General features: G+C 37.8%; 1 protein-coding gene across 1 annotated transcript in view; it reads left to right on the top strand.

Annotated features, from left to right (window-relative positions):
* Nucleotides 1-18378, top strand: part of LOC101578689 (calcium-activated chloride channel regulator 4) — a 30318-nt gene that overhangs the window by 6378 nt on the left and 5562 nt on the right. The window contains exons 2-9 of the mRNA XM_004639316.1: nucleotides 3218-3358; nucleotides 3503-3650; nucleotides 7286-7394; nucleotides 8868-9045; nucleotides 9470-9688; nucleotides 13122-13349; nucleotides 14989-15166; nucleotides 16461-16567. Coding sequence (XP_004639373.1) covers nucleotides 3218-3358; nucleotides 3503-3650; nucleotides 7286-7394; nucleotides 8868-9045; nucleotides 9470-9688; nucleotides 13122-13349; nucleotides 14989-15166; nucleotides 16461-16567 — 1308 coding nt within the window. The remainder of the gene's footprint in view (nucleotides 1-3217; nucleotides 3359-3502; nucleotides 3651-7285; nucleotides 7395-8867; nucleotides 9046-9469; nucleotides 9689-13121; nucleotides 13350-14988; nucleotides 15167-16460; nucleotides 16568-18378) is intronic.

Genomic DNA, 18378 nt, shown 5'->3' with positions numbered 1-18378 from the left:
TCTTTGTGTCATCTAGCAACTGTTGAATCCTTTTTTTTTTTTTTTTTTTTCATTTTCCGTCATTGTTTCTAAGGTATCTCAATAATTGGTCACCGACAACAGCTCTGTCTTCTGGTTCAGTTACACTGTACTCACTTCCCTTGTCCATAATTTCATTATAATTTTTAATTTCTTGAATTTCAGTTTGGTGTCTTTTTATGGACTCTTACTGCTTCTCTGTGCTAGTCATTCATGTTTTCTATCATTTTGTTTAGCCCAACTAGCTTTGTATTAGTGTTTTCTATAGACTAGTTGATTGTTTTTGTCATATCTTCTTTGAGCTCACCAAGTGCCTTATTTATCCAGTTATCGTTTCTATTTCTTTCGTATAGTTCAGCTGTGTTGCATTTCATTCTTCCCCTTAGATGCCACAAGGATCAGTTTTGGAGGAGTTAGGAGTATGGGCAGGCATTTTGTTACCTTGCCCTTCAAGTTTATGTCTTTTCATATATGTATTGTTTTATTTTTGAGCTAAGGCTTTCAGATTGATTAAAAGAAAAAGATCTGTAGCTAATATGGAGGCAGCTAATTAATAGCTGCATTTCAGGAATGCTTTCTGGGCAGCTAGCTATTGGCCTTGACCTCTGTCCCAGGATCCAACCACCTCTATTTGTTTAGCAAGAGAGGTTCAGTGTACGTGATGTAGTACCCAGTTCCCTGGAAACAAACTTCAATATTGGTTGGTTTGGCTTTGTTTGTTTTGTTTTGTTTTTCTGTTTAGTACAGGGTCTACAAGGTCTCACTACACAGATTAGATGATTAGTAATCCTGCTGTTTTCAGTCTCCCAAGCACTGAAATTACAGATGCGTGCATGTGTGTGCATGCATGTGTGTGTGTGCCACCACACCCAGTCTCAATCACTGTCTCAGTGCACCCTGGGGGCAGGGCCGGCACAGCATGCCAGGGATCAAACCCTTGTCCCTGCATCTGCCTAAGCAGGCATTTTAATCCATTGAGCTACCTGGCCAGCCCTGGTTTGGGTTGTTAAAAATATTTTTTTAATTTTAAAAAAATCTTTATTTATTTATTTGACACAGGGTCTTGCTACACAGCTCAGACTAGTAGTGATCCTCCTGTGTCAGCCTCTCCAGCAATGGGATTACAAGCATGTGCTACCACAACCAGTTTCAGTAGCAGGCACTAGGGGATCCAAGCTATCTCCCTAGCCAAACCAGATTTTTTTTTTTGGTACCAAGGATTGAACTAAGGACCTTGTGCTTGCCAGGAAGGTGCTTATGCCACTGAGCTATCTCTGCAGCCCCTCAAACTGCAATATTGCTAATGACACAAAGGCAATCGAGATATTGGCATCCAGAGAAGACCAATTATTAGCAACAACTACTATATGTCACTACAGTAATAAAATCATCAATCCTTAGCACCACATGCCACATCAGCCCCACCTCCAGGGCAGGCTAAGCAGGCTACGAAAGAAAGAAAGAAAGAAAGAAAGAAAGAAAGAAAGAAAGAAAGAAAATATATAAGGTTGGTCCTAACTCAAGCTGATAGGGCTGGCCAGATAGCTCAGTGGATTAAAGTGCCTGCTTAGGCAGACGCATGGGCTGGAGGTTTGATCATGGGCCTGCAGTGCTGGCCCCATCCCCAGGGAGCACTGAGACTGAGCATGGTGTAATCTCAATGCTTGAGAGACTGAAAAACCGGAGGATCACTACAAGTCTGATCTGTGTAGTGAGACCCTGTACTAAATACAATTTTTTAAGAGAGAGAGACAGAGACAGAGAGAGAGGGAGAGGGAGAGAGAGAGAGAGAGAGAGAGAGAGAGAGAGAGAGAGATCTTTTCAAAAGAAAAGGACTTCTTTTTATCTATCTTAGGTCATTATGTCCTATTTTGGTTGAACTCTGGCTTTCAGATTTGCTGGCTTAATACTGTAAAGATGAATTAACACATTGGACTTTCTTAAAGAGAATCATGAAGACAGCATGGAATTCCTATAGAAGAGTTCTGCTGTGGGTTTGTGTTAGGCTAGTAAGCACTGTGGAGGAGGCTGTCCTGAGGAAACAACGCTGTAGACTGGGATGCTCCAGTAAGATGAAGAAGATGGGACAACCATCTATCTCCTCAGTTAGTGGGCCTACTCCATAGAACAGGTTGTCCTAAGTGCCTTTCACCAATCTATTTTTTCCTCTAAAGAGTAAACTTTAAGGAGGGGAAATTTCTCCTGTTAATCATGCTAATTTTAGGTTCATAATTTTTTTTAGTTTGGTGGCATAGCAACAGTTCTATGATCAAAATTTTACCTCTTCAGGCTGGCCAAAGATCTTCAGGCTAGCTCAGCAGATTAAAGTACCTGCTTAGTCAGACCCAGAGGCCAGGGTTCAATACCAGCCTGCGGTGCTGGCTCCACCCCCAGAGCACACAGAGATGGCAATTGAAACTGGGCATAGTGGCACACGCCTGTAATCCCAGCTTTGGGGGAAGCTGAACACAGGCGGATCACTACAAGTCCAGTCTGCATAGTGAGATCCTGTAGGCCCTGTAGATCTTTACTAAAAATATATTTAAAAATTTTTTTAAAATAAATTTTACCTCTTCCATGAACTTCCACAACTCCATCCATCAGGTACTAGAATTAGCTACTTCTCCTAAAAGTGAGCTAAGAAGAAAAAAAAAATCCCTTCTAAAACTCATTCCTACAGAATGTTTTTCTCAGTTTGCATGGGCTAGAGCAGTTCTTTATTTGGGTACATTAAAGCAGAACTTTTGTCAGTTTAAACCACTTATCTTCAGAGTATTTTCTAAGCCGTTTCTCCAAATGTCAGCATAAAGATAAGTAGTGTAGCAGTGCCTCACCAAGAGGTGAGGAAGCTGAATTTCACAGTACTTGAAAAATCAAGCAGTATCTGCTATGCAGAAAGTGCTAATGCTGTTATTGGAACCAAGCAAATGACTCCAAAAGTCTATATTCATCTTCCTTAGTTCCTGTAAACACCATCCAGAAGCAGTGACCTTTTGATATAAGAGGGCTGAAGACTGTAGAAGTTTTCACTGAGCAGGCTGCATGACAATTCAGGCTTGACAGGTGATAGAGCTCCTAATGTGGGCAGAGACAGTCATCAGAAGTCAGTTGCTCTTAATTAACAACTAAAGGTGGGCAATGCCTGAGATGACCACTGCTCCCTTAGCTGTCCTCACATATGCTTTCCCTCTGACAATAGGCCATGGTGACCGCAGCATCTACTTACCTCTTTGAAGCCACAGAAAAAAGATTCTTTTTCAAGAGTGTGTCTATATTGATTCCTGAGGCTTGGGCGCAAAATCCTCAATACAGGAGGCCGAAACATGAGAGCTACAAACACGTGAGTGCCTCAGCCTTCTCTAACAGAAAGGAAAACTGTCAGATGCTCCCTAGTTTGGCCACAGATATATTGTTTGAGATTCATTCTAACTAAATCTCTTCATTTCTGCTCTTGATGTCTAACCATCTTTTCCACCACCCTCAGGCTGACGTGATAGTTGCACCACCAACCCTCCCAGGCCTGGATGAACCATACACCAGGCAGTTCACAGAGTGCAGAGCCAAAGCAGAGCACATTCACTTCACCCCTGACTTTGTTCTGGGCAAAAAGCTAAATGAATATGGACCATCAGGTAGGAAATTGGTCAAAACTCTAATTTTTATCAAGCAGGTCTTCCCCCAGTTTAAGTGAGAAGACTTTGGATCCAGAGGTCCTCGTTTATAATCCTGGTTCTCCTGTGTATTAGTTTTGTGTGAATTAAACAAGCTTTTTAATCAAAGCTAATTCCCAATCAAATGTGAATGGAGGACCCTCTACATTTGACAATTTTTTGAAGGATGATCTATGTAAATACACTTAATGCAATGAGTAATAGCATCTGCTCAAGAAATCATTTTTAGATTTAATTTTCCAGACCTCTACAGCTGGATATTATCAAATGCCACCTCCATAGATCTCAGGTGTGTAGTACACTGGAACCAGCTATGTTACCTCTCACTAATCAAGAGAAAACATTTGTAGACTGTTAGTTGCTGATAGAGATATGTAAATGTTTGTTTGTGGCAGAAAAAAATCTCTAATTTATTAGTTGAACCTAGTCAAACTACCATTTCAATTACTTCAATCTAAATGTGAAGGCCATTTTTAAAAGTTAAATCATGTTATTTTAAAAAGACAAATAAGTGAAAGGATAGCCAACTTGTATATTGTCTTCAGTAAACATTATCATAATTCCCCATATCTCAGAATCATCTCTCCCCTTCTAATGCCTGATAAATGAGCATTCATTCTTTCTCTTGACTCTTCCAAAACTCATCTAACCCCATCAGAGACTGGCTCCTCATGCCAACTTTGAAAAACCATATCCCTTCCCATCCCAATCTTAGCTGTCCTATACATCTTATCCTTACCACTTTTGTTCTCTGTAGCCCGATTATCCTTTTTACCCTCCTAGCTGTTCTTTCTTTTTACTTGAAATGTCTAGCAAAGAGTATAAATAGTTCATTTTTCCCACTCTAATGCTTTGCACTGATTGACTTGCTCAACCTCCAGTATTTAATGACTCAGCTAGTCTTTATCTACTAACTCAGCTATGAGAGAAGTGTTACCAGTTTTTAAGCCCAGGGCCTCCATCTGCACTCCTGATCCTTTTCCACTCTTCAGCCCTCACTTATCGCTGGCAGGCCCTCCCCTTCTTCTCAGATAGGTCTGTATTCCATCAAGTAACATATGTGCTTGCAAAGCTCACATTTGTAAACTATGACCTTAAAAACCAGTCTTCGCAAAAATAAGATGATGAAAGCCCTCAAAATGTATGTGATTTTGTAACAACTATAACAGTGAGAATAAGTCTCTGGAAAGATCATATGGAAGAGTCAAGCAGCAACTCTGTGTGGCTGGAGGCTGCCAGAGTTGATGTTACAAAGACAGACAGACAGACAGACAGACAGACAGACAGACCAACACACACACACACACACACACACACACACACACACACACACCAATGCTACCAGACTAAGAACAAGGTAGCCAGAAATGAGGCACTGATGTGGATGGACACAGAATTCTCAGTCATACAGGCTCCAGTACAGGTGAGCCTGGGAGGCAAGGTTGCTGAGCAGAGCACGCCTGAGAGCAACTGTCTAAGAAGGAAGCAGCAGGGCCAGTAACCTTTTTTTCTAGTTTTTTTTTTTTTTTATGAACAGAATATATTTATTGAGGGAAAGAAAGCTCCTGCCTGCGAGAGGGATGGGAAGGGGTGCCCAAGAGGGTAGTCCCCTGGAAGCTGTCTCTTCCAGGGACTTTTATAGAGAAAAACCAGGCAGTGAGAGGTGAGTCTAAGGTGGTGGAGAAGACATGAGAACTCACTTAGTTGGGCATTACGTGGGAGAAAACCATGGTCAGCCAATGAGATTACAAGCACCATTGCTCAGGTAAAATTGATTAAATCCAGTACCAAATGGGGAAGTGAGTCATGTAGCAAGAGGGCATGAATATGGGACAGGGTCTCTTCCTGATGGGGGTTGGGCTAGTGATTCATTTGGGCTCTTTCAAGGTGATTGATACCTATTTAGAATATCAATCCCTGATGCCCATCTTTAGGGAAATATGTAGCTGTATTTCCTCATTTGTCGTGGTCTTGAGGTATGGTCCATATGGGAATGTCTGTCTCTTCCAAGATGCAAAGTCACCTTGTCTTCCATCTTGTCTCCTTGAGGGCCTGGCCCTGTCTGACATTTTTATGGGAAGTCATTACAGTCTACTTGATACAAATCTTTGACTATATTCATAATTATCCTGTTGTGATTATTTGACCCATGGGTGTTTGTTTCTTTTGACCTTGTCTCCTCCAGACTTCATGCTATACGTTTACCCAAGATAAAAATGCCTTCTGTCTATCGAGGGCCTTTAGGTAGAATCTCTGGAGAGTATCTCTGACTGCTGGTTCACAACTACGACCCCTTTCAGCCTGAAGAAGCCAGAGCAATCATCATGCATAGTTCCTTCATGGCAGTTCGGGTTACTTATTCAGAGGGGGGAATGTGGTAGGCAGCTGAATTAGATAGAAATATTATAGGCAGCGGCAGTAACTTCATGTTGTCTTCAAATCAACTTATCTCCCATTGCAGCAGCAAACATGACTTTATCCTCCTGTGAAGGAGGCTATTGTCCCACTGTCATTAACGTGACTTTGTTTACAGAAAAACTAAGTCACTAATTTTGAAGTGCAGTGTGTAGAGAAGTAACTTAGGGAATTTGTTATGATGCAGACTTTCAATCAGTAGCTCTCAGGTGGGCTGGAGATTGCACTTCCAAAAGTTTCTGGGGGTGCCACTGCCCTTGCTCTGGGGTACATTCTGAGCAGGAAGGGCTTAGAGGTGAGGCCTGACTTTCTCACTACTACTGACGTTTCTCCTCTATGTTCAGCTCTCATATGCATTATTTGAGGTAGGGAAACATACACTGTGACACAACCTACTATTTCCAGACTCTCTCTTTCCATTTCCATTTCTTCTGAAGTTTTTCCTAACATGACTAAAACAAAAGTTTGGGTTTTTTTTTATATCTCAAGCTGTAGATTCAGTTTTATTCTTCCATTCTCTGGAAATTCTTGTGAAAAGTAATTTATACTATCTCCTTCTCTGAAAACATCTCCCCTTTAAAGAATACTTTGCATTATATATATCCTTATTATTCTTAAGACTTCATATTTCCCTTAATATTGAAAATACTGTTTTATATAAATAATACTTTATGTAACATAATGAATAACTTCACTTTTCAATTCCCAAAAGGCTATATGGTCTGCAATGCTGTTTCTCACTTATTTTTTTATTCTCAACCTTGCTGGGACCATTTTGAAAAATTCTTTTCCTAAATCAATTATAAGGTATCTTAAAAGAATAGAACTACTGTCTATCTGAATATGTTGCTGATAGGGTACAGGTTTCTGGAATCATTGTAGTATCTAAGACATTTTGATCTTTAAGAACAGAAGCCCAGTTCCTAGTCCATTCTGATCATAAAATATATTCCATACATGTTTTCATTCAATATGTTGTAGGATAAAAGCTATAATGAATGAAGTAACTATATAATGTTATTTAAGGAATATGCACTTTTTGTCAAAAAAATATAAATACGAGGGGGTCATAGAAAATCTGAATGTGAATATTTTTATAAATGAAAGATATTTGTAAAATTTTTGAAAAATACAATTTGTCACTTGAATTGTGCTTATGATTTTGAAATGATTCCCCACAGGGAGACTGCTCGTCCACGAGTGGGCCCACCTCCGCTGGGGGGTGTTTGATGAGTACAATGAAGACGAGCCTTTCTACAGCGCCAAGTCAAAGAAAATTGAAGCCACAAGGCAAGGCTACTTGCATTTTCTTAGATAACCTAGACTTCTAATTGATGGTATTCTCTTTACTCTGATTTGTTATAAATTAATCATTTTTCTGTGCCCCAATGTAGATTGCAGATGCAATATCACAAAATTGCTACTATTTTTTAGAAAGTTTTCCTTTATGCAGCTAGTTGTCCATTTATAATATATGCAACTTCAATGCAAGGTATCTGTTGACTGTCTGACACATTTCATACCTGCCTGCCACTGCTGCTAGAGTTCGCTTTGACTGAATATAGACACAAGGTAGATGGACTTTACTATACATTGGGAGAAAATTTAAATTATTTGCATTACACAGTGAAAACTAAAAAAAAAATGCTCAATGGTTAAGCAGCTTTAAAGAGCCAAAAGAAACTCATTGGAGTTATAAGAAAATATCAATCTAGCATCACAATTCATAATAAACTGTCTGAGAGGGGGAGAACAAAACAACCAAAATGAAACAGTTGCATCCATTTGAAATGAGGCACCATCAGCCTCTTGATGTTATGGTCTGCTGGGGAGACTGAACTATCAATAATGTAAAAACTGAAAAGTACACAATTTCATTGAATGAAAAATGCATAATTTCATTGAAGACCCTTTCTCAGCTCTATTGCAGCAGCTTTTAGGGAAATATTTAAGTATTTCAATGATTTCCTGTGTTTATGTCACATCCCTCCAAATAGCCTTCTCTGCTCTGTAATATTCACCGTGAGTGTTCTTATACATGGTACTGTTACATTAACTAAGTTTGGGGAAACAGAAGCATAGAACAGTTTAGGAGACTCTCTAAATGACTGAGGTAAATCTAGTCATCACGTTCTGACTTTCAGATGAAAACCTACAGGAAAGATGAGACACAGCCACCTCCCTGTATAGCTGCTACAAACATGGCAATCTGTTGCCAATTCCATCCATTTAAGCACACATTTAAATCTCCTCCATCATTCTTTATTCCACTGCATTTGTTGACAGCACCTCAAAGTTTGCTTCTTATCATATTTCCTTTTCGGTAAGAATGTCCAAAATAATCCAAACACTTGTAGCTCTGCCTTAGTCCACTTATGTGGGGGATATCAGCTTGAGAAGTCTGCAGAGAACATCAAGCTGAGGTAGTATGCACAGAAAATGGCCTTACAAATTTCCTCATCTGGGTGCCTGCAGTGCATTCACCAATGGAAGGCCAGCAGAAGAGATGCATGAGCAAGAGCCTGGCGGCCTTAATTATATCCAAGAACTCAGTCATCTATATCACTTAAATATTTTCAATTTATGCTCTTGAAAAAGTAAATATTGATTGGAACTCTTGAATTTGTAATAAGCATAGGAAGTAAATGGAGCACACAAATGAATCACCTTGATACAAACATCATCACAAATTGACCACTTAAGTTTTTTTTTTAAATATTAATGACTACATTGCCTCAAAGAATAACTGTCACATATTTTCAGGTGTTCTGCAGGTATCTCTGGGACAAACAGCATTCATACATGTCAAGGAGGTAGCTGTGTAACTAGAAGATGTAGAATTGATCCTACTACAAAATTGTATGAAAAAGGCTGTCAGTTCTTCCCTAATAAAGATCAAAAAGAAAAGACTTCCATAATGTTTATGCAAAGTATTGATTCTGTAAGTATGCCAATGTTTGCCCAAGAGTTTATAATCAAAGAACATATTGTATTTTATTTGTTTATTTTCTTTTATTTTCTGGTGCTGGTGATTAAATCCAGGGTCTTGCACATGCTACACATGTACTGTAGTAGTCATAGTGCTATATCCCATAACCTCAACATGTCTGACTTGAAAATATGGATTAAATTTATTCATATAAAATTCTTTGGTCACTGTGTGAGACACTGTAAGCACTCAGTTAATGTTACATAGTGTTACCATTTTGCTAAGTTTACTCTAGTATAAACTATTTTTCATTAATTATATTTCATTCATTCAGTAAAGCATATTTGTAGGACATATTTTATTTTTTTCAGATTTATAATGAAGAAGTATTTTAAAGAATGGTACAGTAAAACTTTCCATGTTATCAACTTTCTAGGTTGTTGAATTTTGCAATGAAAAAAGCCATAACCAAGAAGCTCCAAGTCTACAAAACCTAAAGTGCCATTACAGAAGCACATGGGAGGTAATCAGAGAGTCAGAGGACTATAAAAACACCACGGTGATGGAGGAAACACCTCCTGCACCTACCTTCTCCTTGCTGAGGATCAGTGACAGAATTGTGTGCCTCGTTCTTGACAAGTCTGGAAGCATGGGTGTAAGTTTGGACCCACTTTTTCCGGAAACAGAAATGGTGATAACTGTTCTGAACATATTGTACTCTACCTGTCCCTAGATTGTTTCTAATTACATGGCAGTGTAAAATAACATCATCTCTATGATTATAATCTCATGATATTGCAGAAAAAAATTGAAATAAAAAAATTCAGTAGAATTAAAAAGACACTTACCCAAGTTCTCCATTTTTTTCTCAAGAAATTAGATGTTGTAGTGCAGAGAGCTGATAATCAAGCATTATTTCCAAGATTAAAACCAGAGATTGAAAGATGAAATTTAGTTAAAATATGAACCTTTTACTGAAGGCGCTTGTAAAACATGAGCATCAATGGCTATTAAATTCTATTCCTGGATCTAATAAGATCAATCAGTAGTATTCCTCACATAGAATTATCATACCAATGGTACCTTTTTACCTTCAGTATGAGTGGCCTCTTTATGCAAAGTAACTAACAAAAATCACCATAAAACAGGTGGAGAGATCAACCAGGCATTCCATTATCACTCAGTCAATAGAAGGCATTGCTCTTGACTCTAAGAAGACAGGTCCATGCCTAGAGATTGTGCAATTCAATAGTGTTTTATCCTAGAATAGAGTTTATCTCATAGGATTGATCAACATATCACTGTCAAAATGAATGAACTATAATCAAACAATATAATATAATAAGGATCCCAGAAATATGGTACATTTGCTGCTAAAGAAAGCATGCTAAAATCAGAAATAAATGCAGGTAATGGGGGAAATGTAGTTATTTTAAAAGGGAAGAGAAATATAGAGATTAATGAAATGGATCACAGTAACATGGGATTTTAAAAATCCATCAAAGTGCTGACAACAGTACGTAAATGTAACCTAGGAAAATGTCACTGAGAAGAGGACAGGTTGATGACAGGGAGAAGATAAGCTCCCCTAGGCAGGGTGATGATAGATCTAGGATAGAAGACAAAGCAAAGTAGTGGAGAGCCCAGAAACATGGGCTAGTAGGAGTTATTCAAGCAATTTGCCTCAATGACATCAGAGAGAAATTTGGGCATTGGTTGAGAGGAGGTGGCATGAAGGAGTTGGGTGATGATGGACTAAAGAAGACAAATGCATGAGGAGATGTACACCCTGGGAAATCACCTCGAAAAACAGGTTGCAATTATTTTAATTGTTGCTAGCTCCTGTTAATTTTATAAAACATTGGCTTTCAGTTTGGTATTTTATATATGAACATAACAAATTTTGATTATAATCCATGTGACCATGACCTTCCTCTTCAGCACCTTTCCCTGATTTGCTTTCTTTTGAATCTCCTTTCTCCTTTCATACTTTTGGGCTTTTTTTTTTTAGAATCCATATAAAAGATGAAACATATGACATTTGTCTTTCTGAATCTGGTTTATTTTGTTTAACATGAGAACATCTAGTTCCATCTATTTTCTGCAAATGACATAATTTCATTTTTCTTTATTGTTGAGCAATACTCCACATTTATATATACCTTCCTTTCCTTTCTAGTCATTCATTGTTGGGCACACAGGCTGGCCCTTATCTTGACTATTGTAAATTATGTTGCAAAAATATGAGTATTTATTTATCGCTATGGTATGCTGACTTTAATTCCTCCACCATCTAACAAGGACTGTTTGTATATTTTTGTCAAATACTAGTTCTAGTTCAGTTTTAAAAAGACCTTCCATACTTGTTTCCATACTGAAGACACTAATTGGTATTACTACTGAGAGTGTAAAAGGGTCTTTCCCCCTAATCCTTACATTTGTTTGTTTTTTTCTTTCATATTATTGACAACAGCCCTTGAAGTGAGATAAAATTTCAAAATACTTTTGATTTGAAGTAAACTAAATAGCTGAACATTTCCTCATGTGCTTATTAGCAATTTGTATTTGTTCTTTCTTTGCATCTCTTCTTTTGAGTAGTATTTCTTCAATTTCCTTATCTATTTATTGATTGGACTATTTAGAATTTTGATGTTATGTTTTTAGGGTTACTCATCCAACCTGAACATTAATGCTCTGTCATCAGAGTAGCTGGAAGAGATTTTGGTACCATCATCTAGACTTCTTTTTCATGCTACTGATTATTTCCTTTGCTATGAAGAAATTGAATTTGATAGAATCCAATTTGTTCATTTTTGCTCATTTCTTGTGCCATTGGAGTCCTATTCAGGAAGTTCTTTCCTGTAATTATGGCTTCAAATGTTTCCCCTAATTTTCTTTGGAGTTCAAGTTTTCGATAATAACACTTACGTCTTTGTTTCATCATAAATTGATTTTTAAGCCAGATGAGAGATAAGACATAATTTCAGTATTCTACATAGGGATATGCAATTTTCTGGGCAGCATTTGTGTTTTGTTTTTTTGCGGGGGGAGGGGCACCATTTGTTAAAGACGTCATCTGTTACCCAAAGTATTCTTTGGCCGCTTTGTCAAATCCAGGTGGCAGTTGTGTGGGTATGTTTTTGAATCTTTTTTTATGTTAGATTGGTCCAAATGTCTATCTTTGTGTCAGTACCATGCTGTTTTAATTTGACTTTGTAATAGAATGTGCATCAGGTATTGTAATGACTCCAGCCTTACTTTTTTTCTTAAAGATTGCATTGGTTATTCTTCCTCTTTTGTGTTCTGATATGAATTTACAGTTTTTCTTCTAGTTCTGTGAAGAATGAAATTGGTATTAGGATAGAGACTGCATTAAATCTGTAGATCACTTTTGGTGATATGGTCACTTCAGCAATATTAGTTCTGTCAATCCACAAAAATGGAAAGTCTTTCCATCTCCTAATGCCTTTCTTCCTCATTTCTTGTCTACTTTCAATTTTCATGGTAGGAGATGAAAGTCTTCAACAAAGTCTTCATCAAAAATATTTTAGTGGAATCTTTAGGATCTTCTGAATCAAATCAACTGCAAATAAGGATCATTTGATTTTTCCTGACCTACTTTCATCCTTTTTCTTCTCTACCCTAATCACTCTGGCTAAAATTTCATGTACTATATTGAATAGGAGGATAAGAATGAATATTTTTGTTTCACACCTGATTTTAGAAGAAATGTTTTCAGTTTTTCTGCTATTCATTATGACAATGGTGATGTGAATTTTGACAGGCTGTCAAAGAGCCATTTCCAATAAAATCATTGGCAATTAAATTGTGGGAAAAAGTTAGTAGAAGACAAGACATTGTGAAGCATTGGGGTTTAGTCTCAGCTCAAATAAGTTCCATATATGGAGTAGACTAGTCCTCAGAGAATGAGGTAATGTCAGCTCTCACTGAAGACTACAGTATTCTCGTGTCATTGGGGAATGTTGGTGACTTCATCTAGAATAGCTGGAACTATGTAATTAGAGGATCTCTAGCATGTGAATCATCATTACCATTACGTGGCTATTTTCTTTTACTCTTTTATTCAGGGTAGTGATCGCCTCAACCGAATGAATCAAGCAGCAAAACACTTCCTGCTGCAGACTGTGGAGAATGGCTCCTGGGTAGGAATGGTTCAATTTGATAGTGTTGCAGACATTACAAGTGAGTTAATAAAAATAAGAAGCAACAGCGAAAGAGACATGCTTGTGACAAGATTGCCTACACAAGCTACTGGAGGAACTTCCATCTGCTCTGGGATTAAAAAGGCATTTGAGGTGAAAATAATAAAACTAACTATAATTCTTTGAGTTTATCTTGAATTACACACTTCTTTGCTGTGCATGTTAGCTGTGTCTTTGTTGCTCATCTGTCATTCAGCATCTGATGCAAACCTTGGTAAATGTTAAGTTGAACAGATGTTTTTTCCATGAATGAGAACTATGCAGTTCCCAGCATGGTGACTCACGGTGAAAAAGCTCAGTGAAACTCACACAAGACGTGAGAAGTAAAGAAAAGAGTTCGACTTCATCCCTGATTTTTTTTTCATTCAGATTGTAGGAGAAATGTGATGCACATACTCTATTAATTCCACACATATTTAGATGTACATTTCAGCTTGGTTCAATGCAATCAGAGTGCATTTTTCACATATTTGTCACATTGTCTCACAGCATGCAGACTTTCTAATGAAAATAGTGAATTATTTCTCTGCTTCCCACTTCATTAGGGATTTTGACATCTCAAACCCTCTTCCCCACATCAGCAAGTACTTCTAGTCCAAGTCCCAAAGAAATTCACTGGTAATCTGGCATTTTTTTTTTCTCTTTTGTCTTAGAATCCACTTCTCAAAATGGTGCTCAAGGAAGCCATTATGAATTAGAGCAACCAGATAAAATACAATGTAATTACAGTTTCATGCTAAATTCTTTTTATTCTCTGTATGGATGCAGAACTCTAATTTTTTATTTCATTTTATTTTATTTTTTCGTGCTGGGGACCTAACTCAGGAACTTGTACTTTCCAGGCAGGTGCTTACACTGCTGAGCTATCTCCTTTGCCCTCTGAGTTTTAAACTGTTGGGGTTTTATAAATAAAGAATTCAGTTACAAGTACAACTCAATAAACATTATTTATTTGGTTTTCATCAACACTAATATGTTTATTTTGATGCTATAAGTAAACTAATAGTTATGTAATAAGTCCCTAACCTCACCGTGTTTAAAAGTAAACTTATCTTTCTCTCTAAAGCATGCTGGGCATTTTCTAATTTGGAGTCAATGATGTTTTATATCAAGGTGGATTATTAAAGTATCAAGTTATATGGACTATAAACTTCACATATGAAAGGCTTCTCAAAGGACATTCAAGTCAAAGAAAGCAAAACAACTATCTGTAACCACATCTCACAGATACATCTTGGGTGTCTAAACCACCTGCATTTCCTAGGCTGAGATAGTGCCCTTGTTAACGTGGGCAGAATTTTCCAAAACCCTGCCCCTACCAATGTTCATTTGAATAAATGTTTCCTGCATCATAAAGTATAGAAAAAAGTTCATATTTCAGATTCCTAGGAAACTAGATATGTTGGTACATGGCAGTAATCCCAGCACTCTTGGAGGATGAACCAGAGAGGATACAAGTTAGAGCCGAAATTAAATGATTAGAGAGCCTTGTCCCAAAGTAAACAGTAATGGGCTGGAGATATAGTTGAATACAGTGACTCTGGTTGAATCTTCAGTATAAAATAAGAACAATAAAAAAGATACCCCAGATATTATTTGCAAATTGTGTGATTTTAAAACAAAGTCTCTCTCTTCTACTCTACATATTTTTCTTTATTTTCTCGATATTTGTCTACTTTCCTGTTGATCTGTTTCAGCTACTGTGCTAACCGTGTCTGCAATGCCTCTGCAGGTGATTGAAAAGGCAGGCTTCCAACTGAATGGGTCTGAGATAGTGCTGCTGACTGATGGGGAGGACAGCACTGCCAAAGCCTGTATTGGGGAAGTGACGGAAAGTGGGGTCATCATTCATCTCATCGCCCTGGGACCATCTGCTGATCAAGCAGTCATACAGATGAGCAATGAAACAGGTTAGAAGATGATCTATATATTCCGGACTTTGCACAGGACTGTGTCAATGTCTGGGTTCACAGCCCCGCACCTCCTCTTGAACTCTGCTCTGAGGATGCTGTGTCAGGAACTGGAGACCAGCATCAAAGCAGACTTAATGCTGTTCTCAAGATACGCAGAGCAGAGTGCAACAGAAAGCAAATAAAACTGCTAGTCAAATCACGTAATCAGACAGCATTTCTCCATGACATAGCAATATACAGCAACACCAATATTCCATTTCTGATTTACTTTGCCTGAAAAACCTAAGCCAACTTTCTTAGAACTAAATAAATAAAAGTGAATAATTCTCTTAAAGTACTGTGTAAAGACCATGAATCTAAATACACAGAATTGTAGCATATTCTTTAATTGTCTGGTCATTTTAAGTATTTAATCTAGCTGAGATTTGACACTGAGGTATATTAAGCTTAAAATTATTAAGGTAGCTTTTTCTTCATGGTTATGAAATTTTAAATTAACATTTCAGAATTAATCTGGCATTGGTCTGTTTTAATAGTATGTACTGAAACGGATACAGGGGAATGAAACTCCCAACCTAAAAGGTACCTGGGATGAGTTCGTGTTCTCTAAAACTGAAGAACGAATTTTAGGAACAAATGCAGGTTAAGAGCAAAGTGTATTTATTGGGGGAAAGAAAGCTCCTGTCCTAAAGAGGGACAGAAGAGGGCCCTGAGCCAGTTGTCCCCAGGAAGCTGTCTCTTCCAAGGACTTTTATAGTATAAAACCATGTGGTAAGGCGGGTCTAAGGTAGAGAACATGGGAACTTGCTTAGGTGAGCATGAGGTGGGACAAAACTATGGTCAACCAATGACATTACAAGCACCATTGCTCAGGTAACATTGATCAAATCCAGGACCAAATGGGGAAGCGAGTCACCTGGCAAGCAGGCACGAATATAGAACAGGAGTTTAGCCAGTAGCCAGTGGTAGCAATTGGATTAGTGACTCTTCCTGGCTTCCTCAAGATGATGATCAATCCCAGACACTTATCTTCATGGAGGTAAACATTTGTTTGATCTTTGGTCTTTAGGTCTGGCTCACAGAAGGAGCATCCATCTCTCTCACAGTTGCAATGTATCTTGCCTTCCATGCTGTCTCCTTGAGGGCCTAGCCCTGTCTGACTGCCTGTAATATGTCTATCTATTTATCTGCCTACAACAAAACTAAGACTTAATTTTTGCCTCATTAATCACTAAAATGTTTAAGGATTTATCGTTTAGAAATTAACTCAGCTTGTGCATTTACACTTTAGGAGGAAATCACCATTTTGCAACAGATAATGCTGAGAGCAATGGACTCATTGACGCTTTTGCGGCCCTGACATCAGAAAATGCTGGACTCAGTCAGAAGTCCATTCAGGTGAGAGTTCCCAGTATCAGAGGTTTGTGTTTGTATTTGCCATAACCAAGAAATATAATTGGGTTGCTTCTACAATCTTTTCAAACTGAAATTTTAATTAAAATGAAAATGTGAAGTAGATAGAATTCTTTACATATAAGTAAAATAAGTGGTGAAATGAGAGTAAATTATGTCAAGAAATAAGAGACCACTTTTCTCATTTTGACATAAATTTTAGTTGAAAAATATATTAAAATCTAATAAAATGTCAGTTTCCTAGAAAAACAAGACTTTGTCCAAAACAAAGTACCCATTTTTTATGAATACACTAAGATTTCTAAGCGTGCTTTAGCTTTCACTACTATAACGTTAATTTAGACAAATGAACTGATGAAACTAATTTGGAAATAAAAGGAATATATTTCGGAAATAAATATAAATACAGGGAAATAGTAAATGCATCTCTGTAAGCTTAAGGCTTATTTCCCCCCTTCAACACTTGTTTTATTGACTTTTTATTTTATTTACATCTTTCTGAGCAAGAGTTTTTTTACTTGTGTCTCAATAGCATGGCATTTGATTTTAAAACTGTCTATGATAAATAAATCTGTGTGATTTTAAAACTGTCCTTAAGCTTTGGTTAGTAATTCATATATCATGTATGATGTCAGCACTGCTTGTTTTATCAAAATATATTTTATAAAAATGTTTCTTTTCTTACCAGTTCACTCTGTCATATTTTTAATGCCAAGATTTCTGTCTTCTATTCTGTGTGTGTGTGTGTGTGTGTGTGTGTGTGTGTGTGCGCTCGCGCGCGCAAGGTCTTGCTACACAGCTCGGACTTGTAGTGATCCTCCTGTTTACAGCCTCCCAAGTGCTGGGATTACAAGCCTGTGCCACCTCAATCGCTGACTCAGCATGCCCCGGGGGCAGGGCCGGCACAGCAGGCCTGGGGAGTGAACTCCAGGCCCCTGTGTCTGCCTAAACAGGTGCTTTAATCCACTGAGCTATTTGGCAGACCCTAAGTTATTTGGCCAGCCTTGCTTTTCATATAATGCCATCCTTCATACATCTGTTTGACCTTTTCTTGAAAGTATATACTGTCCAGTTTCTTACTATCTATTCTTTGTGAAAAATTACTTGAAGATTCCACATCAGGAAAATATCCATGAAAGTGTGTCTCAGTTTCTAGTTTTATATCTTACTCCTTCACTGTATCTTGTCTTTCTTAATTACTTTTTCAGCACTGAGACACAATACACAAAACTTACAGCTCTAAGGAGAAATGGTTTATTTTAGATTACAGTTTATAGAGGCTTCAGTCCATAGTCAGCCTACTCCAATGCAGTGTAGCATGGAAGAGGAGAAACTGATCAACATACGTATCCTTCCACCCACCCAAAATCCCCACCTATAATGACATAAGGCTTTTGTGGAGCCTCTGGGTATAAACCCTGGCACCTAGAAGATTGATGTGCTTCTATTCATGAAAAATTCACTTACTCCATCCCTAAGAGATGTCAAAGGCCCAGCACTGATGAAAAGTCCAATTCCCGTTTAGCTGATGAGTATCATATTCCCTTGATTCATCTCCCAATATCCCCACCTTTAGGCACTTGAGGCAGATGTAGATATAAACTGGCACACTACTGAAATACTCTAGTTCCCTGTAAATATTTATTGAATAATCATGAATTTAAACCAAAGGTAACACACACACACACACAGACTTTAGCTAATCTTACTGTACTTACTCCCTTTAATACAAAAAACGAAGGTGAAATTTTCACTAGAAAATGGTGAAAAAGATAACAGAATCATATTTATATATA

Source organism: Octodon degus, unplaced genomic scaffold, assembly GCF_000260255.1.
Source record: "Octodon degus isolate 3935 unplaced genomic scaffold, OctDeg1.0 scaffold00109, whole genome shotgun sequence".
Classification (NCBI taxonomy): domain Eukaryota; kingdom Metazoa; phylum Chordata; class Mammalia; order Rodentia; family Octodontidae; genus Octodon; species Octodon degus.
This window is presented reverse-complemented; position numbering and strand designations above follow the sequence as displayed.